The following is a 26,387-nucleotide window of genomic DNA, read 5'->3' as shown; positions in this document are numbered from 1 at the left end:
ATTTCTCAAAAACTAAAAATAGAACTACCATATGACCCAGCAATTCCACCCCTGGGCATATATTAGAAAAAACCAAAAACACTAATTCAAAAAGATACATGCACCCCAATGTTCACAGCAGCATTATTGATAATTGCCAACGTATAGAAGAAATAGATGAATAAAGAAGACACACACAGACACAGACACACACACACACACACAATGGAAGACAACTCAGCCACAAAAAATAATGAAATTTTGTCATCTGCAGCAACATGGATGGACTTGGAGGGCACTATGCTAAGTGAAATAAGACAAAGAAAAACAAACACCGTATGATATCACTTATATGTGGAATCTAAAAAATACAACAAACTAGTGAATAAAACAAAAAAGAAGCAAACTCATAGATATAAAGAACAAATTAGTGGTTACCAGTGGGGAGACTGAAGGGAGGAGGGGCAATATAGGGGTAGGAGATTTTTTTTTAAAGGGTTATTATGGGATTAAATGAAATCATGTGTGTGAAACTTTTGAAAATTGTAAAGCACTATAGAATTTACAGAATCTTTCATTCAATTAAAAAAATTCCAATGACAGTTGATTCCTAGTCAAGATGGCACAGTAACAGGACCACAAGCTTGGCTCCTCTCATGACTACAACAAAACCACAAGTGACTGCTAAACTGCCACTGAAAAAAAAAAAAAACAGACTGGAACCTAGCAAAAAAGATCTTCAATAGGAAACATGAAAGGGGAACCACAGCAGGACAGGAGGAGGGGTGTGCTTGCAATATAATCAGTCCCCATACGCCGCGGGTGGGCAACCAACAAGCTGAAGAATAAGTAAGTCACAGAGGCCCTCCCACAGGAGTAAGAGTTCTGAGCCCCACATCAGGCTCCCTGCCTAGGGTGCTAGCATCAGAAGGAGGAGCCCCGAGAGTTTTGAAGGCCAGTGGTGCTTAATTGCACTAATTTGTTCTTTATATCTATGAGTTTGCTTCTTTTTTGTTTTATTCACTAGTTTGTTGTATTTTTTAGATTCCACATATAAGTGATATCATACGGTGTTTGTTTTTCTTTGTCTTATTTCACTTAGCATAGTGCCCTCCAAGTCCATCCATGTTGCTGCAGATGACAAAATTTCATTATTTTTTGTGGCTGAGTTGTCTTCCATTGTGTGTGTGTGTGTGTGTGTCTGTGTCTGTGTGTGTCTTCTTTATTCATCTATTTCTTCTATACGTTGGCAATTATCAATAATGCTGCTGTGAACATTGGGGTGCATGTATCTTTTTGAATTAGTGTTTTTGGTTTTTTCTAATATATGCCCAGGGGTGGAATTGCTGGGTCATATGGTAGTTCTATTTTTAGTTTTTGAGAAATCTCCATATTTACGGGACTGGGGTAAACAGAGAGTTCACTCTCCTGGGAAGCACAAAAGAATCTCGTGTACACTGGGACCAAGGGCAGAAGCAGAGATTTCATAGAAACCTGTGCCAGATTTCCCTGCTGGTTTTGGAAGGTCTCCTGGGGAGGTGGGGAGTGGATGTGGCTCACCCCAGGGACATAAAAGCTGGTGGCAGACATTCTGGGAGTATTCATCTACATGAGCTTTCCTGGAGGCTGACATTTTGCTTGTGTCATTAGCATCAAGCCCTAGCCCCATCCAACAGCCTGTAGGCTTATGTGCTGGGAAGCTTCAGGCCAAATATACTAGGTGAGAATGCAGCCCTACCCATTAGCAGACTTCCTGAACTCACCACAGATGCCTCTAGACACACCCCTAGACACAGCCCTGCACACCAGAGGGCCAGGACCAAGCTCCACCCAGCAGTGGGCAGGCACTGACTCCTCCCATTGGGAAACCTGCACAAGCGTCTAATCCAGCCTCATCCACTGGGGGAAGATACCAGTAGTAAGAAAACAACAATCCCAAAGCCTGCGGAAGGAATCTGCAAACACAGGCTGGACTCTACCCTACGCCCAGCTGGACCCTGGCCCTTGGGTGACCAAGAGGAGTGCACTGCTGGGATGCATAGGAAGTCTCATACAAAGGGTCATTTCTGCAAGGTTGAGAAACGTAACTAACCTACATAAAAATACAAATAGAAATTTAGACAGTATGAGGCAGCAGAGGAATATGTTCCAAGCAAAGGCAAAAGATAAAATCCCAGAAGAAGAAATAAGTGATGAGGAGCTAGGCAATCTACCTGAGAAAGATTTTAGAGTAATGATTGTGAAGATTATCAGAGAACTCAGGAGGAGAATAGATGCACAAAGTTTTAGCAGAGTTAGAAAATATAAAGACTACTCAAACAGAGTTGAAGAATACAATTACTGAAATACAATACAATAGAAGGAACCAATAATAGATTAAATGAGGCAGAAGAACGGATCAGTGAGCTAGCAGATAGAGCTGTCACAACCATAGAAAAGAAGAAAAAAAAAAGAACGAAAAGAAATGAGGATGGTTTAAGAAATCTCTGGGACAACATGAAGCATACTAATATTCTCATTACATCGGTCCCAGAAAGAGAAAAGACCTGAGAAAATATTTGAAGTGATGATAGCTGAAAACTTCCCTAATCTGGCAAAGGAAACAGTCACCCAAGTCCAGTAAGCATAGAGAATTCCACACAGGATTAACCCAAAGAGGAACACACCGAGGCACATACTAATAAAACTGACAAAAATTAAAGATAAGGAGAAAATATTAAAATCAGTTAAGAGAAAAGCAACAAATAACATACAAGGGAACTCCCATAAGGTTATCAGCTGACTTCTCAGCAGAAACTCTAAAGGCCAGAAGGGAGTGGCACAATATATTTAAAGTGATGAAAGGGAAAATCTACAACCAAGAACACTCTACCCAGCAAGGCTCTCATTCAGATTTGTTGGAGCAATCAAAAGCTTCACAGATAAACAAAAGCTAAAAGAATTCAGCATCATTAAACCAGTTTTACAACAAATGTTAAAGGAACTTCTCTAGGTAAAAAAGAAAAGGCCACAACTAGAAACATGAAAAGTAACTGTTAGTGGAGGGTAAGAATGCAGAGTATCTGCAATGCATCTGAAATTAAGTGATCAGCAACTTATAACAATCATGATATATACGTTTCTATACCAAAACCTCATGGTAACCACAAACCAATGTAACTCTATAGTCATCAAACCACAAGAGAACAAAAAGAAGAAAGAGGACAAAAAGAAGAAAGAGAAAAAAAGACCTAAAAAACTAAATCAAAACAATTAACAAAATGGCAACAATAAGAATACACATATCAATAATTACCTTAAATGTAAATCAATTAACTGTTCCAACCAAAAGACACAGACTGGACGAACAGATACAAAAATAAAACCCATATTTATGCTGTCTACAAGAGACCCACTTCAGAGCTAGAGACCATACAGACTGAAAGTGAAGGAATGGAAAAAAGATATTCCATGCAAATGGAAACCAAAAGAAAGCTGATGTAGCAATACTTACATTAGACAAAATAGATTTTAAAATAAAGACTGTTACAAGAGACAAAAAAAGGGACAATCAAGGGATTGCTCAAGGGATCAATTCAAGAAGATGTAACAATTGCAAATATATATGCACCCAACATAGGAGCACCTCAATATACAAGGCAATTATTAACAGACGTAAAAGGAGAAATCGACAATAACACAATAATTGTGGGGGACCTTAATATCCCACTTACATCAATGGAAAGATCATCCAGATGGAAAATCAATAGGGAAATACAGGCTTTAAATGACACATTAGACCAGATAAATTTAATTTATATTTATAGAGCATTCCATCTGACAGCAGCAGAATACACGTTTTTCTCAAATGCACATGGAGCATTCTCCAGAATTGATCACATGCTGGACCACAAAGCAAGCCTTGGTAAATTTAAGAAAAACTAAAATCATATCAAGCATGTTTTCCAACCACAACGCAATGAGATTAGACATCAACTACAAGAGAAAAATTGCAAAAACCACAAACACATGGAGGCTAAATAATATGCTACTAAACAACCAATGGCTCACTGAAGAAATCACAGAAAAAAAAAAAAACTACTTTGAGACAAATGAAAGCGAAAACAATGATACAAAACCTCTGAGATGCAGCAAAAGCAGTCTAAGATGGAAGTTTATAGCGAGACAAGCTTACCTCAGGAAACAAGAAAAATCCCAAATAAACAATCTAACCTTATACCTAAAGCAATTGGAGAAAGAAGAACAAACAAAACCCCAAGTTAGTAGAAGGAAAGAAATCATAATGATTAGAGCAGAAATAAATGAAATAGAGACTAAAAAACCAATAGAAAACATCAATGAAACTAAAAGCTGGTTCCTTGAAAAGATAAACAAAATTGATAAACCTTTAGTCAGACTCATCAAGAAAAAAGGGAGATGGCCCAAATTAATAAAATCAAAAATGAAAAGGAGACTTTACAACTGACACCACAGAAATACAAGGGATCATTAAGAGGCTACTAGGAGCAACTATACACCAACAAAAAGAACAACCTAGAAGAAATGGATCATTTCTTAGAAAGATAAAATTTGCCAAGACTGAAGAAATAGAAAATATGAATAGACCAATTACCAGTACTGAAATTGAACCAGTAATTTAAAAACTCCCAAAAAACAAAAGTCCAGGACCAGATGGCTTCACAGGCGAATTCTACCAAACATTTAGAGAAGAGTTAATACCTACCCTTCTGAAATATTCCAAACAATTGCAGAGGAAGGAACACTTCCAAACTCATTCCATAAGACTATCATCACCCTGATCCCAAAACCAGACAAAGATACCACAAAAAAAAGAAAATTACAGGCCAGTATCACTTATGAATATAGATGCAAAAATCCTCAACAAAATACTAGCAAATTGACTCCAACAATGCATTAAAAGGATCATATACCACAATCAAGTGAGATTTATCCTAGGGATGCAAGGATTTTTCATTATCTGCAAATCAATCAATGTGATACTCCACATTAACAAATTGAAGAATAAAAACCATATGATCATTTTCACCAACAGATGAAGGAAAAGCTTTTGATAAAATTCAACATCCACTTATGATAAAAACATTCCAGGGAGTGGGCAGAGAGCGAACATACCTCAACATAATAAAGGCCATATATGACAAGCCCACAGCTAACATCATACTTAACAATGAAAAGCTGAAAGCATTTCCTCTAAGATCAGAAACAAGACCAAGATGCCCACTCTTGCCACATATTCAACATAGATTTGGAAGTCCTAGCCATAGCAATTAGAGAAGAAAAAGAAATAAAAGGAATCCAAATTGGAAAAGAAGAAGTAAAACTGTCACTGTTTGTGGATGGCATATATTATACATAGAAAATACTAAAGACACTACCAGAAAACTACTAGAGCTCATCAATGAATTTGCTAAAGTTGCAGCTGTATGCAGAAATCAGTTGCATTTCTATACACTAACAACAAAATAGCAGAAAAAGAAATTAAGGAAACAATACCATTTACCATCACAGCAAAAATAATAAAATACCTAGGAATAAACATACCCAAGGAAGCAAAGGACCTGTACTCCGAAAACTGTATGACACCGATGAAAGAAGTAGATGACAACATAAACAAATGGAAAGATATATCATGTTCTTGGATTGGAAGAATCAATATTGTTAAAATGGCCATACTAACAGGCAATTTACAGATTCAATGTAAACCATATCAAATTGCCAATGACATTTTTCACAAAGCTGTAACAACAACAAAAAAAATGTTAAAATGTGTATGGAAACACAAAAGACCCCTAATAGCCAAAATAATCTTGAAAAAGGAGAACTGAGCTGAAGGAATCATGCTCCCTTACTTCAGACTATACTACAAAGCTACAGTAATCAAAATAATACAGTACTAGCACAAAAACAGACATATAGATCAATGGCAAAGTCCAGAAATAAAGTCACACATTTTCGGTAAATTAATCCACAACAAAGGAGGCAAGAATATATAATGGAGAAAAGACAGTGTCTTCAATAAATGGTGATGGGAAAACTGGACAGCTACCCATAGAAGACTGAAATTAGAACATTTTCTAACACCATATACAAAAATAAACTCAAAGTGGATTAAAGGCCTAAATGTAAGACCAAATACTATAAAACTCCTAGAGGAAAAGATAGGCAGAACACTCTGCCATAAATGACAGCAATACTTTTTTTGAACCATCTCCAAATAAACAAATAAAAAATAAACAAATGAGACCTAATTAAACTTAAAAGCTTTTGCACAGCTAAGGATACCATTAACAAAATGAAAAGACAACCTACAGAATGGGAGAAAACATTTGCAAGTGATGTGACCAACAAGTGACTAATTTCCAAAATATACAAACAGCTCATACAGCTTAAAACCAAAAAAAAAGAGAAAAAAAAAATAACCCAATTCAACAAGTGGGCAGAAGACCTAAATAGACATCTCTCCAAAGAAAATATCTAGATGGCCAACAGGAACATGAAAAGATGCTCAACATCGCTAATCATTAGAGAAGTGCAGATCAAAACTATAATGATATATCACCTCAGATATAGCCATCATAAAAAAGTCCACAAACAATAAATGCTGGAAAGAGTATGGAGAAAAAGGAATCCTCCTACACCATTCGTAGGAATGTAAATTGGTGCAGTCACTATGAAGGACAGGACAGAGGTTCCTTAAAAAACTAAAAATAAACTTACCATATGATCCAGCGATCCCACTACTGGGCATACATCCAGAGAAAAATATATTTCAAAAAGATACATGGACCCTATTGTTCATAGCAGCACTATTTACAATAGCCAAGACATGGAAACAACCTAAATGTCCATTGATGGATGACTGGATAAAGAAGTTGTGGTATATATACACAATGGAATACTCCTAAGCCACAAAAAAGAATAAAATAATGCCATTTACAGTAACATGGATGGAACTGGAACTAACCATTCTAAGCGAAGTAAGCCAGAAAGAGAAAGAAAAACACCATATGATAAAGCTCATATGTGGAATGTAAAAAAAAAGACACAAATGAACCTGTTTACAGAGCAGAGACAGACTCATGGCCATAGAGAACAAATTTATGGTTACTGGGGGGTAAAAGGGGTGGGAAGAGATAAATTGGGAATTTGAAATTTGCACCTCTTGGGGAGTGATGGAAATGTTAGGTATCTTGATTGTGGTGGTGGTTTCATATGTGTATACATCTATAAAATTCATCATATTGTACATCTGAAATATGCACAGTTTATTGTACAGAGCTTATACCACAATAAAGCTGTTTTAAAAAAAGATGAAAAAAAATCCAACAGAGTCCATAAAGTTTATAAAAATTTATACACAAGATTTTTCAGGAATCAGTGGGAAAAACTATTGAGAGAAATTAAGGACTGAAATAAATGGGGTGATAGCCTATGTTTAAGGATTAGAAGACCTAATATTGTAAAAATGACAGTTCTTCCAAAAATTATCTGTAGATTTAATGAAATTTCAATAAAAACTTCAAAAATTAAAAAAACACAGTGATATAAAGATTAGAGATACAAATTTAACAATATAACAATTTAACAGTGTAATTAGAAAGTCTTCTTTATATTTGAAGTATATATTTTATCATAATAGATTAGATATATTTAATAGTTTACTTTAATGTCCTATGTATTGAATTTTCCAGTGGAGCCACAAGTTACTAATTACTCTTGAAATCAGAAAAGAGGTTTAAAAGTTAAGAAAAAAGTGTCCCATGAAATCTGGTTCTTTCAAGTAATAATTCTTACATTTCTAAAGCTCATCACTCAAGCCAAAGACTACAATTAAGTTAAAAGTAATATTTCCTACACAAATGGTCAATTAATTACATTTGCTTCTGGGAAATGGAGAGAGTAAATATTAACCATGATTTTGAAATCAAAATAGAGATAATATTAGACAGGGTTGAGGGAGTTATAATATACAGTTACAATATATAGTTATTTTTTGCATATTGGTAATTAATTTAATATTTTAATTTCCTATTTTTATACATGGACTTATTTATATACCCTTGTCCTACTTTACTAATAATCTTACTATATGTACTATATATAAGCCTGAAACTGCAGAAATAGCCAGATATGGAACCAACCAGATTCCTTTCTTCTTGAAATTTTCTTGGCTAAAACTTCAGATTTATTAAGGTCTGGCATCAAGTCTTACATAGCATGATAGAAGGAGACAAAATTTGGGGAGAGAGGAGACAGACTCCACCATTTGACAGAGGAATGGCAAGATCACATTGTAAAATATCATGTGGAGTGGGAGATATGAATGCAGCCATCTTTGGAAACACAGTCCACCACAAACCTACTATGTACTAGGCTTTAGAACAAGAAGGAAAGAGAGTCTCATCAGTCTTTTCATGTAAAGATTTTTAGTGGGATAATGATATTTTAAAATTAGTATATATTAAATGATCCCATTTTCATCCTTCATGGAAATGCAACCCAGTCATCAAGGAGTCAAACCACACTAAGTCCACCACATTGTGAGAAAGTCCAAACTAGACATATAGAAGGAGAAATGAGGGTTGGAGGAGAGAATATGAGAGAGAGAGAGAAGTGGCAGGGGGAAGAGGAAGAGAGAAAGAGATGCAGATGGGTAAAGCACCAACTGTAAACCATCCGAGTGAAATCATTTTAACCTTACAACTATCCTAGAGCCTTAACTGACACTATGAAGCAGAAGAACTTCCAGGTCGATGTACAGAATTGTGATAAATAATAAATTACTTAAAGCAAGACACTAACTTTTGGGGTGAATTGTGGCAGCACAAACAAGTTATTAATAAATGTGTACCAAATTAATTAAATTCACTAAAATATTCTGTTTACTACTTACCTTGGTGTTGGCCATATCCACAATATACTGGTCTCCCTTTATACATTCCATTACTTCAAAACCGTCTCTGTCAATCACTTTGGCCTGAGAACTTCCAGATACAACAAGAATCATGTCTCCTGTGTTACTATACTGTAATGACTTGATCTGATGGCTATGCAAAAAAAAAAAAAGAAGAAGAAGAAGAAAGAAAAGAAAATAGTCTGGTAAGAAACTGAACATGTTTATACTTTCACTACATTAAGTGTTGTCAGAAAAAAAAGTCATACAACTACACAAATTGATAATTGTACAAAACCAGAAACATCAACCTCCAATTGGCCCTCAACACCAGCGGATGTCCCGCTAAGCTCTCCTCTCACTCTCCAAAGCAATCTATTAAAGTCCTCTCTACGCACCTTCAATCTTCAACCCAGACAACTCCCCCTCTTTCAGCTATTAATTATTCCTGTCCTTTTCCAGAAGAAACATATAAAAACTGCCTCAACTTCCTCCCATCACTATTATAAACTTATCTGTATCTGAACTCCTCTCTTGCTTGTTCTCTTTGATTACAGTGGTGAAAGTAAACCTCTTCCTATCCAAGGCATATCTACTACCTATATTCTGAGACCCATCCCTTCTAGTCTCCTCAGGAATTTCTGACTATCCTCTCTCCTCTCCTTCATAGCTAAGCTATCTGAACAAGGTTTCATCTCCTCTCTTATTTTTCTAGCACTATGGTATCCTTCCCACCCTCACCACTCCACTAAAAGTGATCTTCCCACTGTGGCTGCAGTGAACGCTGTGGTGTACCATCCACATCAACCCTTTCAGGACTGAAATACTCATTCCCCCAGCTTCCAGGATTTGGCCTGCTGATGGCTTACAACTGAAACTTCAAGAATTTCCCTGAGTTGCAGAGAACTCCCTCACCCAAGGTTATGTTGCCATTCCAAAGCAGCCCACATTCAATGATTGGTCAATGCTCAGTAAAACGGTGCAGCCCTCTGTTTCAATCCTGAATATCTCAGAAGGGTTATTCTGGCTTCAGATCTCCCTTGTGGGAATCAGCTGAGGCTGCAGTTGCAACTACATGGCAATTCAGTTTCTCCATCTTCCTAATGCTGTTTCCCTTGCACCTTCTCTCATAGGAGTTGATCCCAGAACCATGCCTCAACAAACCTCCTGCATGCAAATTCTGAAGATTCAAAGTGTGTTTTAGGGGAACCTGACCTGAAAGAGTTGGTAGCAAAAGTAGTCCTATGAAGTCTAATCCAAAATGTGATTTTGGAGTGGTATCAATTACTCACTGGTTAGCAATGAGGACCCCATCTTTGGTGGTACATAGTCCCTGATATACTGCAACAGTGCAATTGCTAAAACTTTGTTGGTAAAAGGGAAGGCACAGCTGGCGTAATATTTCAGGCATTGGAGAGATACAGGAAAAGAGGTTATGAAAAGGTCTATGGAATTGGCTAGCTACTGCTAGGGGCAGCCAATACAATGAAGAAAGACAATGAAAGGTTAAGGATAATTAATCACCAATTAAAGACTACAGTGCAAAAGTCAGAGGGCTTATCTGGCAGTATATAAAAACAGGATTACTGCTCTCTGTCAGGTAATTACTAAGAAAAACCAAAAGCACTTGACATTCACATTTAAATCAACAGCAGCATACATTTACATGCTTGAAGCAGGGCTATGTTAATTTTCCAGATCTTTGTCTTAACGTAATCCCAAGGGATTGGGATCACCTGGACAATCCAAAGAAATTCATGCTGGTCCATGATCTTGATGATAGCATGTTAACTCTAACAGGTGAGCAACAAGTATCAACTACATTGGTGAGAAACATGCTCTCCAAGAGATGAAAGATAAAACCTAGAAAGATCAAGAGACTGAGAAAAAGAGATGTGGGGAAGATGCATGAAGATAGACATGTGAAAGTAGGCAGAATGGAAGTAGAGAGATGCAATATGTGAAGAGTTAACTGTCAAAACTGGGGAAAATGATAAAAGACACTAAACCAGAGGTTGAGTAAATACTATAAACCCCAATTGGGTAGCAGAAAACCAAACCCAGGCACATCACAGTAAAACTGCTGAAAGTCATAGACAAAGGTAAAACCTTTAAAACAGCTAGAGCAGGGGGAAAATTCCTTCAAAAGAGTAAAAATAAAACTAATAGATGATTTTTCCACAGAAGCAACAAAAATTCTGGACGATGCAATGATATCTTCGAAGTTCTGAATAAAAATAACTGCCTAGATGGAATTACAAAATCAGTAAAAATCAAGGCAAAATAAAGATGTTTTCAGAAAAATATAGACTAAAAAATTTGTCAACAACTGACTACACTACTACAAAGAGCTCTTCACACAGAAAGAAAATGATCCCAAATTAAAGCCTAAAGACACAGTATGGCATGAAGAATAACAGAAAGCGAGAATATATAAGTAAATTTCAGTGTCTATTGGCTGCATAAAATAATAATATGGGAATTAAAATGCACATACACACACATGCCCATATATAAAATTGAAATACATGAAAATGACTGCAAAAGGATGGGAGAGGATAAATGTAGTTACATATAGTAAATGTTCCAAAGTCACTGCATTGGTTGGGAAGGAGTAAAAGAACTAATTTTTAATAAAATTTAAGTCTAGTATAAAAATATATGATGTAATCTTTACGGTAACCATGAAAAGAACAGTAAGAGACAATAACAAGCTAACTAAGAGGAAACTATATAATATTTTGAAAACTAACGCAAAAGAAAAGACAATAAAGGGGAAATCAGTCTGGACAAATAGAAAACAATGAATGAGATGGTCAACTTATGCTCAAACTTAACAGCAATTACATTAAGTATAATTAAACTAAATATTCCAATTAAAAGGCAAAGTTTATAAGAATGAATAAAAAATAAACTTTCACTTAAAAGGGACACTTTATACAAAGAGAGATAATGTTAAAGTAAAAGAACTGACTAAAAGAAAGCTGGTATATCTGCTAATAATAGGCAGGGTAGTAGACTTCAAAGCAAAGAAGATTACTGAAGATAAAAAGGACATTTCATAATGATGAAAGGTGAAATCCACCAAGATGATATTATAGATGTACTTGCACCTAATGATACATCTTTAAGTACATAAAGCAAAAAACAACAAAACTAAATGAAGAAACAGGCAAATCCACAGTCATACTGGGAATGTGACTTTTCTAGTAGCTGCTACTGTAAGCAAATAAAAAGATCAGAAAGGAAATAGAAGATTTGAACAACATAATTAATAAACAACTGATTTACATATGTTATACCAACAACAGCAAAATACACTTAAGCATACAAATCATGCTTTAAAAATTGATACATACTGGCCTGCAGATATAGTTCCCAAAATGCCAAAAGTCTAAAACCACATAGAATATGTGCTCTAATCCTAGTGGAATTAAGTTAGAATGCAATTTTTAAAAATAATTTGAAAACCACCAAATGTTTGAAAATTAAGCAATACTTGTAAATAATCCCTAGGTCAAAGAAGAAAATGCAAGAGAAATTGGATACTATATATAAAATAGATAAACAACAATTTCATACTATATAGCACAGGGAACTATATTCAATATCTTGTAGTAACCTATAATGAGAAAGAATATATAAAGGAATATATGTGTATGACTGAAACATTGTACTATATACCAGAAATTGACACAACATTGTAAATGGACTATACTTCAATTAAAAAGAGAGAGAAACTAGAAAATATTTTTAATTGGACGATAATGAAAACACAATGGATTAGAACTTGTGACATTCAGCCAAAGCCAAAGTTAGAAGAAAATTTACACACTTAAATGCATATATTACCCCCCAAAAAAGTTTTAATCAATGATCTAAACATCCATTTCAAAAAGCTAGAAAAAAATAGTAAACTATATCCAAAGATCTCCAGAGAACAAAAATGGTAGGAATTATTTCCAATTCTTTTCATGAGGACAGAAAAATCTTGATACCAAAATCTGACAAGAACATTGTAAAAAGGAAGACAGCATGCCAATATCCCTTATGAACAAAGATGCAAAAAGTCCTAAACAAAATACTAGCAAATCAAATCTAGCAATATGTAAAGGAAAAATACAATACAATCAAGTAAGATTTATTTCAGGAAGGCAATTTGGGTTTAACATCCAGTCAATTCATGTGATTTTTCTACAATAATAAACTAGAGGAGGAAAAATAATTCAACTATTTCAAAAACCTTAATAAAAGACAACATTAAGAATATGAATGGGTTTGGGGGAGTGGTTTTTTGGATTTTTTAATGGGAGTACTGGGGACTGAACCCAGGACTTTGTGCACACTAAGCATGCACTCTACCACTGAGCTACACCCCCACCCCCCAAGAATATAAATAAGCCAAGTCACAGACTAGGGGAAAATATTCACAACACATGTAACTGGCAAACAGTTCCTGTCTAATAAATATAAAGAACTTCTAAAATACAACCAGTTTTTAAAAAATATAATGACCAAAAACACACTAAAAAGTAAGCAAAATAGGAAGAGACACTTCCCAAAATATAAGCAAATGCCCCATATAAACAGTAAAAGACATGGCCAATTACCAGACAGTGTAGAGGACCACAGTTACGAGGAGCAAGACCATGAGACTTCTTCATACACTTGAGGCCAGCCTATGGACATGATGCTTTAAGGATAGATCCCGACCCCACCCCAGCTATGGCCATATGTCAGAGTCACATGTTGTTAAGGAGACAAAAGGAAATCCTCAGAAGTACAAACTAAAAAAGGTACGCAACTGTTTCTAAGAATGGAACTGTTCTTTACTTCCCCATAGCACTTGCCACTATCTGTCATTTTGTTTGTTTGTTTTTAGTTGGTCTTTCCTCACCAGAATGAAACCTCCAAGGACAGGACTATATTTATGTCGGGTTCTATGCCCAAAACCCTAACACCATCAGCACATAGGAAGTGCTCTATAAATGCTTGTCAAGTGGATATAAATTTGAGAAAAATTCCACCCGTATACTGTTTGTGACAATATATAAACATTAAAAAGTAGGTTGTAAAACAGTATGTATAGAATGGTACACCTTACATACTATATAATGTATAGCTCCTAAATGTGACTTCTAGTCACAAATTTAGAAACGACTCTTGAAGTAAACTCCTCAGGTAAAAATCTTATTCACCATCCTAAAAAATAGTCTGTAACATTTTTCATACGTGGCAAAGTATCACATCAAAGCGATCTTAACGGTATGCTATCACAGGTGTCGTTCTCTTAAAAAAAGAAATCCCTAAACAACTATGAGTGGAAAGCAAATAATTAAACATCTTAAATAGATATTAATACACAAACTCATAAAGAATTCTGGTGGAGTATATATACACAATGTAATATGACTCAGCTATAAAAAAGTATAAAATATTGCCTTTGCAACAACATGAATGGACCAGGAGGGTATTGTGCTTAGTGAAATAAGTCAGACAGAGAAAGACAAATACTGTATGTTATCTCTCATATGTGGAATCTAAAAAATAAAACAAACAAATATAACAAAACAAACACAGACTCACAGATACAGAGAACAAACCAATGATTACCAGTGGGAAGAGAGATGGGGAAAAGGGACAGAAAAGGGTAGGGGGCTAAGAGGTAAAAACTACTATGTATAAAATAAATAAGATATAAGGATATGATGTACATCACAGGGAATGTAGCCAATATTTTATAATAAATTTAAATGGCATATAATCAATAAAAATAATCAATCACTATATTGTTCAACTGAAACTAATATTGTAAATCAACTATCTTTAATTTTAAAAATTCTGGTGGAGAAGAACCAACTTAATAATTAAAGCTGAAAATATAAAATTTCTCTCTCAAAAATAAAAATGAACTTTTTTTTTAAAAGCTGTCTTCAACTATAGCTTCCTTTATGAATGTAACTCTGTTTAAACTCCTTGATTTATCCTGACAAGCCAATCCCAAAATAAAATCAACTTTAATAATAAAACAATTTTAACAAAATTTTAGGCCATTTAGTCCAATTTACTTTCTAAGTCTATAATTTCAAAGCTGAGAAATAAATGGGTATTTCAGGAAAAAAGCTATTAACTCATGATAATTTTGTTTTCTAAAAATAGAATATATATAAAAAGTTAAAAATTTATGTGTGTCTAGCTAGGCCTCATCAGAATTTATTCTTCCTGATTGATTACCAAATCCAAATCAGATACTTACCAATGAACTGTGTTTATGTCTAGCCACCACTTACTAGAAACTGTTGCTCACAATTTATACTGATTTTTTCCTAAAATGCTGAAATTCTAGCTGATAGTTTTTGAAATATTCATTCTGCAAAAAGCCATTCTTAATTTACTAATTCAGAGTAGTGATTCCAGTGGCAAAGAAAATTTAGACAAAGATCTGAGTGGGCTCTAAAGTTAGAACATGTGACAGTGTGAGGAATTTCACCACAATACCCAATACTGAAATGTCAAGGTAAATGAAAAAATTGAAACTCCCAAACCAGATGTTCATGAAAAAGGAACCTAGAAAAGCAAAGGCAAGGCTACTGCCCAGGGTCCTTCCTTCCGAAAAAAGAAAATCTCTCTAGCCTCATGACATCCTTTCTGAAACACTGGGAAGGAAGGAGCAAAATTCTGACCAGGGTCCCAAATTTAAATTAAGTCCATAAGGAGGCACCAATAATAATAAAATATAAAATTACTTGTTTGACCAAACATGTCAGTTGTCCATTTACTGCCTCTCAGCTCCAAATACACCCTTCACTGCCTGCTCTGCAAAAATGGATGGGGGCCCTTTAAATATTTTCCTATGCCAGCTGTCATGATGTTAAGTTTTATCTGTAATGCTCGATAAGTGACATTGCAGGAGAAAGAGGTTTTCCTCCCTGGGTCGTGTGCTCCTCTTGGTAGGTTCCTGCACCACACATGGCTTCTCCAGAGTCCAGCTCCTGCAGTTGGTCCAGCTTCTCCACTCGCAGGCTTCTGAAGTGCACAGTAGTCAGTATCTGGTAGCACCAGCAGCTTCCCCCAGCACCTCTCTCAGGCAGTTTTGTAGCAAAGTGATCTGGTGAGAGAGGTGTCAAGTTCTGCAGTCACAGCACCACAGCAACTTCTTTATCATTTAGTGAGCCACACAGCCTTGCCCTCTCAAATAGGGTCTGGATCTCCAACCTGGAGGCCTCTTTCTTAAATGTTCTATCTATACGCTAAGGGTAAGGCTGCTCCTTTTATCTGCTATTCCTATATTCTGTTGAGTTCCCTTTACTTTTTACTAGCCAATCCCTCATTACTCCAATCTCCTGTTATAGTTAGTAATTCTTTATAATAAGCTTTCCATGTTCAAATTACTGTCTGGTATCTCTCTTCTAATCAGCCCCTGGTATACCAAATCTCAAGCGATTAATTAGGAACTAAGAAAACTGTAGGCCATTTAGTCTAATTTTTTATACATGAACAAACAGATTAGATCTTTGATAATTAGAGAGTTCAGACTACTAAACCAAAGTCTGTAAAGTAATAGAGTGAACCAATAGTTCACAGGGTGTGTCTTTGTTAACAGTACTCCTATCTGGGGAGGGTCTTAATTTTTTTCAGTAAACATAAAGATCAAATACTTTAAGCAATAGCTTTGTCTTTTCTGGTGAATCATTTTTATTTCCAAAGGGAAATGAAAATCAAAAAGACACATGAAATTTAAGAAGATAGTAGTAAAAACAGTTCAGTGGCTCCATTTCTCTGGATATTTGCTCTACCAAACTGCTCTATTTACTTTTGGAGGGAAATACAAAATCTCAGCAAGCCAACACTAATATTCATCTTGCTTTTTAGCTTTATAGGACAAATTAACGTTTTCCCTCTGTCTCACTGTTTTTCACGTGCATTCTTTGCCAACATTAAAATGAAATGTTCAGCATCAAGCTCACCATTCCTGTCCCACTTCGCTCTTAATTCTGCTAGCCACAGAGTTAAAAGGACAGGATTAAGAGTCATTAGACACAGTACTAAGGAGAATTAAAGGGCTTGTTCAAGGGGTATAACATCTGCTTCTCAAATTCCTTGCCTAAACAACCAAGATTCCGATCAAAGAGAAGAGAGGGAAAGCCAATCTGACAGTAAACTGGAGTCATGAGGAAGTGAATGTTCTCTCAGGGAGTAACTCTGACACCAGAGGAAGGCTTAGTGACATTGCACAATTCCTTCTGTGAAGTTATTCATGGGGCAAGTGGGAGTACATGAGTGTAAGTGGAGGGGAGTGGGAAGGTGAAGATTGAGGATCCTTTTAAGTAGTTTTTGCTCTGCTAGCAAAACAAGCTGGGACATGCAAGACAGATAAACACAGCTGTTTGGGGCTGTCACTTGGGGCTCAGGAGCCAAGGTGTCCTGATATAGTGAAAAGCGCACCGGAATGTGAGTCAGGAGGCCAGGGATCCAAGTCCTCGCTCTGCAGCTAACTAGCTGTGTGATAATGAGCAAGCCCTTCGGCCTCACTAGACTCAGTCTTTCCAGTTTCTTTCCAAATTAGTAGATGGAACTAGATGGCAGCACTAAGTTCCTGAGACACATAGTTCATGGACCAGCTTTATATCTTTGCTGAGTCCTGGTTTCCTCCACTGAAAAATAATACTTAGAGGACTGGGGTGAGGATTAAAAATAATACACACAAAGGCTTCTAGTACGGTATGTGAGACAAGTAGTTGTCACTACTACTACTACTTTATTTCCAGGTCTCTTTAAGATTATGAGGGGTATAAAATCTTGGTAGCTAGCTGTAATGAATACATTTGAATTGAATACACGGAATATTTCAAATCTGTTACAAGTTAGTATAAGTTTAGCATGTTTTAATTACTACTAACCAAAATGCTCAAGAGAAACATTCTTACATCTTTTTTATTTTTTTGTATCCACTCACAAAACTCAAGCACTATGCCAAATATAAATACTACTACATTCTTGAAAATGTAAGGCAGTAATAGAGAAAATGTACTTTCAGATTTGTATGCCATCTTACAATAGAATTTAATGAAATTGTCTGTTCCTTCCAAGTATGCGAAATATATTATTTAGTGTTGGTACCAGGTCAAGAAAGCAAGAGACATGAGACAGAATCATCAAAGGTTTCTGTATGAGAATATAAGAAAATACTGATTTACTCCATGCTAAAATAAATCTTCAGCTACTTCAACATTTTAGCTTTTACACTTAAGAATAGATTTCGAGTGCAAAACTAATTAGGAATATATCACCTATTGACTCAAATATACTAAAGTTTAGGAAGCTAGTAGTAACTTTACAAAATCATATTATCTGTCAAACAAAACTAAAGCCACAGAAAATTGCTATCCAGGACTAAATATAATTTTACTAAAGCCAATCAATAACTCTTTCCCTCATTAAAATGTATAGTCTTGTTTATAAATGTGATAAAATCACTCTACCACTCAAGTACGGCTTATTAGCTTCATGACTTTATATGATCTCACAGACAAGTTCCATGCTACAAAATAGGATAAGTCCAAAAGACAACAGACCTGAATATCTAAACAATACATTTTCATATCTTCTGAAGATTAAAGAATATAATGAAAAAGAGTCAACCAATGAAGATGACTAGAAAAAGCTAAGTCCTTGTTCTGATTATTCCCAATAACTTCCTTTATGATAATGTTTATGTTGGAAATAACTCAAGGCTTAATTCTAATAGCAGAACAACAGGGGCTCAGCATGTAACAATGAATAAAAGGTGTTGAGGGAGCAAATAATGGGAGAGCCCTTGTTTAGAGAGGCTCTCTAGAAAAGCAGTATTCAGGTAGCAACCTAAGCATAAGCATAAGAAACTAACCATGTTTGTGAGGAGGGAGCAGGTAGCAGGGGATGGGGAAGAGTATTCTAAGGAGGAAAAAAAGTACTGTGTAAAATCCCTCAGACATTCTACTAGATCACACTAAGAAAAGAGAAAAAATGGGCAGGAGTCAGATCAGGAAGGACTTTAGAAATCATAGCAAAGCATTTGAGTTTTAGTCAAAATGCGTCAGGAAGGTATTAAGGGGACTGAGCATGAATAGTGGGGGGAATCAGACTGCTGCAGTATTCTACGTAAGATTTAAATGAGGAAGCAGCTTGATTCATAATACCTAGAAACTGGAAGCAACCCAAAAGTCTACCAGGAAAAGGGAATGACTGCAAAGTGGCTAGAGGGAACTTTCTGGGATAACGAAAATGTTCTATAACTTGATTGTGATGGTGGTGATGGTGGCAACATGACTACACATTTCTCAAAACTTGTAGAACTGTACACTTAAAAAGTATTGCTGTATATAAATCATACTTGAATAAATATGACTTTTTTAAAGTTCATTTAAAAATAATATTTAATTTTTAAAAATTCATCAAAAGCAATAAAGAACTGAATTAAAACAGTGAGAAATTAGTAAAGTGGACTAATTTTAAGATGTTTTCAAAGATTGTAGAAAAAATAAGAAAAAGAGAACTGGGTCAGAAAGAAGAAAAGGGAAATGGAGAAGAGATAGTAGACAATCAAAACTGGATATCAAGCACTTATAAAAAGGAAATCAGGACAGATAACAGCTTAAAAAGTAGTCTAAGTTTTTAGAAGCACAATCCAATTTCATGGTGCTAACAAAATCTTAAGTAATGAGAAGTAATACAGAAAAGATAATAACTTGTCAAAGTTTAGGTACTGAAATTCCTTCATGTTAAACAATAACTAAGACAGAAAGAGCCAATATTTACAGTGCTTTACCCAGTGCCAAGCACTGTGCCACACACTGTGCATACATTATTCATTAATCATTATCACAACCCAAAGAAATGAAATTGTTCACCTTATTTACAGAGAAAGAAACCAAGAGTCAAAGTGATTAAATAAGTTGCTTAGTCATACAGCAAATGAACTGGTTAAAGCAGAATTCAAACTCAGACTTATAACTCAGAATTCAAGTTTTTACCCAACATACATATAGACCCTGGACTATTGCTTAGTTGTAGAATTGAATTTTATATAAACCAGTCACTATTGAAAGGAAAGGCGGGGAAAATACTTCAATGGAAGTCTGGGAGAGTAATGAAATTTCCTTTTATCTCCACCAAAACTGACAGCTATGACACAAGTTCAGTGAAATAAGCAGAGAAGACATTGTATCATGCCCAATGGCTAGAACAATGACTCACCCATTCTGATTTCTACTAACAGAAATTTTTTTAATTTCTGAACCCAGGATTCACTCAGAAGGGTGAAATAATTGGGTAAAGGTAGGTTTTTTTTCATTTGAACTCTGGATCTATTTAATCAAAAAAAGAAACCAACAGATATATTCCAAGGACTATAAATATCATTTCAGAAAGTAGAACACATGGCTCAGCGCAGTCAATTTTAATATAAAATGAATGGAAATGATAAGATGCATCGCTCATCAGTTACCTTGAGATTACATGTCCTGTTTTTTGTTTTTCAAAATAGCTAAACATATCAACCTGAGGCTTGAAGCCCAATGCATCACAACAATGCAGAGCCAGAGATTTCAAAAATCGCCTGCTCCTTATTTGCCCTGAACTGACATGGTTTAAGCCAAACATTTTAGATTTTCCAGGAAAAGAAATCTTTATACTTCCTTTCTTTTTTAAAAAACTAGGCACATATTAGTGGAAATGTTTTTTTATTCCACACAACAGGAAATTTTTGCAGAAAAATATGAAAATATTCTATTATTTATAATTTATTTAATGAATAATAAATTCCTATTATATGCCAGGCACTATTCCAGGTGCTGGCATACAAGTAAACAAATATAAAAAACAGATCATGATTTCTGATAATGATAAGTGCTATAAAGAAAACAAATCAAAGCAATGGATAGAGTGGGTGGCAGTAGAGAGGTGAGGAGATGAGCTACTATTAACAGGTTGGAAAGGTCTCTTTGAAGAGCTGACATCTGAGCTGAGACACAATCCAAGAGGTCACTGGTTTTTAGTTAATAAGATAAAATTCACAAATTATGTAACTTGATGGCAGTTACAGACAGTAACAGAAACCCAAGAAATTAAGCAAAAAACCGTCCTTAAGCTTATAGAATTTTACAATGGAAAATATCAAAGGAGAAAATATATTCAGGTATATGGTGTCTACCAAAGAATTTTAACTGTGCTTTCCCACACCCCTTTCACCACATGTTAAACCTTTCTGGTGATGCACATGGTCCCACACTGAACTTCCTTCCTACAGACCATGTGAACAACCTCCTTTCTAGCTAGTAAACCACAAGACAGTCTTGTCATCTCCAGGATTGTTCTGATATACCAAGAATGACATGTGATTTTATTAACCTACTAACTTTACAAATGAAGGTATCATCCAAATTTTTCTTGCCTATTGGTGATATCCAAGATTAGCTGCAAATAAATTAAATCCTGTTGTGCAAAACTGAAGTAGCTAGATGGATTTCATATTCTACTTTGCTTCTCAAGTAGAGCCTAATCAATGATGCCACTGATGAATGATTATCTATAGGGGAAAAGTCATATTTGGCCTTATGGTTACTTACTCTAAGAGTTGCAAAATCTAATAGTTTAGAAAATAACATTACTACAGAAACTCATAAAGCAAGTTTACCAATTCATTAATAATTATAAAAAGTTCAATCAAAAATACTTTATTAACTTGAATTTCAATTAATGAGCTATTAGCCAGGAGAAATGAGAGTTACAATGATATGATTACTGAAATTTATGTAACTCTGCTTCTTTACACATCAACTCATACACAAAATCATGAATTCAGTTTTCCAAGAGGAATTTTTATCCATCTTGTTTCTTTTTTAGAACTAACTGATAACATGAAAAACAAAAGAAAGCATAAATGCCTTAACAAAACACACTAATTTATCACACAATTATGTTAAATAAATGAACTACTATGCTGCATAAATATCAGTTGTAAACTAATTTTAAAACTTTATCTAAAAGCTAAAATAGTATTATTACTTCAGTTACCTGGCATAGGCAGTAAATAAATTGTTGAGATAACTAAGTCTTATAGATAAATGAATTTAAACAAATACAGACATCCTTGATGGTTTATGATGGCACTTACTCTGAACGGTTTTAATCCAACTGTGCCTTTGTGTAACATACTGATTAATGGTACAAGCTCTACAGTTAGAATGCCTGCATTCAAATCTCTGTTCTATCACTTACTGTATGACTTTGGGCTAGTTAATTAATCTCTCTAAGCCTCCATTTCCACATCTGTAAAACGGAGATAATGTAAGAACCTATGACATGGGGCAGTTATGAGGATTAACTGATACAAAGAACTTAGCCAGACTCAATAAATGTTAGCTATGATAATGACACACATTATTATCATTACTTTTAAGTAAACAAAACATATCTTTGTTCTTGAGCAAAAAATAATAATAATAATTTCTGTATTAAATAAGTAATATATATACCTGGTGCCTAAAACTCAAAAGATATTAAAGGGCAAATAATTACACATTTTCCTCTCACCTTGGTCTCCCAGATAACCAGTTCTTTGCCCCACAGATAACTAATGTTATTGGTTTCCTGTGAACCTTTCCAAGAATACTTAATGCATAAATGACCAAATAGACTATATTATTTTTCCAAGCTTTTTAAAAAACTATATACTATTCTATACTGTGTTTTAACACAATATATTTTGAAGACTGTTCTACAATTTTTCCCAATTCCTTAGGTAGTGCATTTAATTTCAGTAATAATACATTCCTTTTGGTGGGAAAGCGGGTTTGGAGATCACTTTGTGATGACAAATAATTTTACTATAATATTATTTAACTGAGTATGAACATGTAACTGGGCTCCTTATACTAACAACTCTTATAAAACCACAAATTCACATTAAATTTAAAAGTAAATACTAGTCACTCCACACTCACAGGAATGATTATCATCAAAAAAGACAATCACATGTTAGTGAGAATGTAGAGAAACTGGAACCCTTATAATATTGCTGGTGGGAATGTAATATGGTGCAGTCGCTTTGGAAAACAGTTTTCAGGTTATTAGTATATTAAACATAAATTTACCATATGATCTAGCAATTCCCTATTTAGGTTAAGAGAGATGGAAACATATATCCATTCAAAGACTTGAACACAAACGTTCATAGCAGCATTACTCATAATAGCCAAAAAGTGGAAACAATCCAAATGTCCTCCAAATGGTGAATGGACAAACAGAATATGCTCTATATATACAGCAGAATACTACTCAATCATAAAAAAGAATGAAAGTCCTGATATATGTTATAACATGGGTGAAATGTTATGCTCAGGGAAAGAGGCCAGAGACAAGAGACCACATATTGTATGATTCCACTTACATGACATGTCCAGAAAAAGCAAACCTATAAAGGTTAGTGGCTGCCTAAGGCTGAAGGTGGAAATGGAGAGTGACCACAAACGGGAATGAGGTTTGTTTTCAGGGTGACAGAAATTAGATTGCGGTAATGGTTGCACAACTCTGTAAGTTTACTAAAAACTACTGAATTGCATGCTTAAAATGAGTGAATTTTATGGTATATAAATTAAACTTCAATAAGTGATTTTTTAAGTAAACACTGTAACAAAAGAATCAATACAATTCAAATTAATTTTAAGATGCTGTTTGCTGAAACAGTATCATAGAGAATGAAACAACTTCTTTATTGTGAGACAAAACTGCTATTTGCCACAGTCCTGTAACCTGCCATCAGGTCAAGTTAACGAATACCTGTTGCCTGCTTGAGCACGTGCCTACTTTACTAGGTTACAGTGATGACTCAGTTTTTCCCATCAATTGTCTCCTTTACAATGATCATGGAAACTCTATTCATACAACACTTTATGACAAAGTAAGCTTTCACTTGGTGCCATGCATCATTACATATGAAGGGTGTGTCTGCTCCTTTGTCATGAGGCCATGGCAACTGAAAGTGAAAGTAGCAGTTGAGCCCAGGTGATTTTTAAACACAAAGATAAACAAATGCAGGCATTAGGGTTGTGTCAAATGATTATCAAAATGAAAAAAACAAAAATTTTAAATTAATGAAAAGAATTCATGAGCCCCTGAGAATATACCCATAAACCCCAGCTTGAGAAACCTCTCATGTGCAAAGTCTCAAAAGTTACTAAAGTATGCAGGGCTGTCTGACTTCACACTGAATGTTATCCATACACTGAGAAGTTTCAGTAAGTGCCCATTCACAAAATGGCTTTGGGAAGACAGTCCCTACAATGCATGACCAAAACAACCATGTCTTCACTTATAAATCTTTGATGGCTTCTGAAATAGAAAATTATTTTAACATTTATATGTCAAATAAGAATAGCAATTTTAACACAAGAAACACCTGATGAAAAATAGCAGCATTCATCTACTTAAAAAGGTTGAACATCTGACACAAATGATTAACAAACTGTTGAAAACCATATTGTATACTAATAAAAACTGCAAAAAGCTTTCTCAAAAATGAATGTAAATAATACAAAATCACTTAAATCAATACTTACTGTGTACAAAATTGTGTTGCATTTGACCAAAAAAAAAAACACCTGATTGACTAAATTATCCCAGAAATTAAAGCAAAACACCTGGCATATAAATCTCCAAACTAATCACTAACATGTTGATCTGTTAGCAGACCAGAAGTTCAGGGTAGAGGGATATTTTTCAACAGTAAAAAAGCTATTTCATTCTATATGTCCCATTGATTTTTTTTTTATGTCAAATACAGGTAATCCTTGCTTTACATGCTTCCAATATGCATGAATTTCAGTTACCATGGTTTAGATAAAGAATACCAGGCCCCAACAACATGGCTTGAATTTCAGTCACTATGGTATATTAACTGTGAGTAACTGTAAAGTACAAGCTTTGCTGCTAGCACTTCAGTCCAAAACTCATTACATAAAAAGCAGACGTGCATCCTGACCAATGACCAGTCACACCACTTCTTCCAAAGTCTGCGGCTGACCGGTCACTGCACATGTATTATTCAGTTCATGCACTGAAAGCAAAGTATGTAGCTGCGTTGCCTCCTTGTTTCCCAGGGATAAACCCATGTCACATTTTACAAAATGAATAATCGAAAAAGGGTTATTTGACAATGTCAACATTTTTAAATGTGCACCAAAGGCATTCATTTCTTGCTATCTGTTCTTGAGAAACACTCAATTTACACATATGTCCAATGAGGTATAATCACCTCATCATTTACTTGTAATAGTGAAACAGTGGCCACAACCCTAAAATCCATCAAGGGGAGAAGAGCTAATCAGCATAGTGTTTTTCAAAGTGTGTCCTCAGATCAGGTACACTAGTAGCACGTAGTTCTAACTAGTAGAACTTGTTAGAAATGCAAATTCTTGGGTCACAGCAGATCTAAAGAATTGGAAACTCTAAAGGTGAGGCCCAGCATTTAACATTTTAACAAGCCCATCAGATGGATCTGATGCCTATTAAAGTTTCAGAACTAGGGTAAATTATACATAGTATGCTATGGAGCACTCAGAAAAGAATACAGTAGTATACATGTAGTGATACTGAAAATTTCCAAGCAATACTGTGAGTGGGGAAAAAATTATGGGCTAATAACCATCTGATACCATTTGCAAAAACAAATACAGTATATATTGGTTTTGATAGATATATTTGATATTTGTTAATACTTGATGGGAAAAAAACTCAAAGAATATACATGAAAATGATACCTAGGAAAGAGATTAAAATAAAGATGATCAAGGATGTATTTTAGTGTTACCTGTAATGTTTTAATCTCTGTATGAAAACAACTTATGTACTACTTGATTAATTTAAATGTTTTAAAAAGAAGAAAATAGAGTATCTAGCCATTTCTCAAATGGCCAGAAGATAAGAAATTCTTAATTGGGGCTACCTAAGTGATCGAAAACTTCTCAAAATTTTACAAGAAGTTTTACTTTATCTACATTTTTTTCTTCTTTTTTGCATAGAGGATTTGCATGAAGGGTTTGTGATTCCCAAGGATTCTGATTCTTGAACCTATATAATTATTAAGAATCTGTGAGGAAACATATGGAAAGTAAAAAGTGACTAGCAGACTGGATCAGAGAAAATGTAAGTACTGATTTTCACTAAATGGGACAAAGGAAGACTTAAGAAACTAGAAATCCACAAATCTAATATTGATGCTGGGCAGAAGTCCAAAACAGACTTCAAAATACCAAAAATGGAAGATGTATCAGAAAAGAAGTTAAACAACACAAAAGAAAAGCGTTTTTTAAATCTTATTTTTATACTGGTAGATCAAGAAAACATTCAACATCGTTCTTTTTAAGGTGTCCCAGGGGAGTGAGAACGAGGCTAAGAATATTACAGCATTGGATAAATTCATCAGAGGTGCCCAAAATCCAGAACACTTTACCTCAGT

At 34.9% G+C, this 26,387-nt stretch overlaps 1 protein-coding gene across 2 annotated transcripts in view; it reads right to left on the bottom strand.

Annotated features, from left to right (window-relative positions):
- WDR70 (WD repeat domain 70) overlaps positions 1 to 26,387 on the bottom strand; it is a 234,166-nt gene that overhangs the window by 153,307 nt on the left and 54,472 nt on the right. For both annotated transcript variants that reach the window (XM_010977581.3, XM_064480161.1), the window contains exon 8: positions 8,894 to 9,047. In XM_010977581.3, coding sequence (XP_010975883.1) covers positions 8,894 to 9,047 — 154 coding nt within the window. The remainder of the gene's footprint in view (positions 1 to 8,893; positions 9,048 to 26,387) is intronic.

The sequence above is a fragment of the Camelus dromedarius genome, chromosome 3, assembly GCF_036321535.1.
Source record: "Camelus dromedarius isolate mCamDro1 chromosome 3, mCamDro1.pat, whole genome shotgun sequence".
NCBI classification, from domain to species: domain Eukaryota; kingdom Metazoa; phylum Chordata; class Mammalia; order Artiodactyla; family Camelidae; genus Camelus; species Camelus dromedarius.
This window is presented reverse-complemented; position numbering and strand designations above follow the sequence as displayed.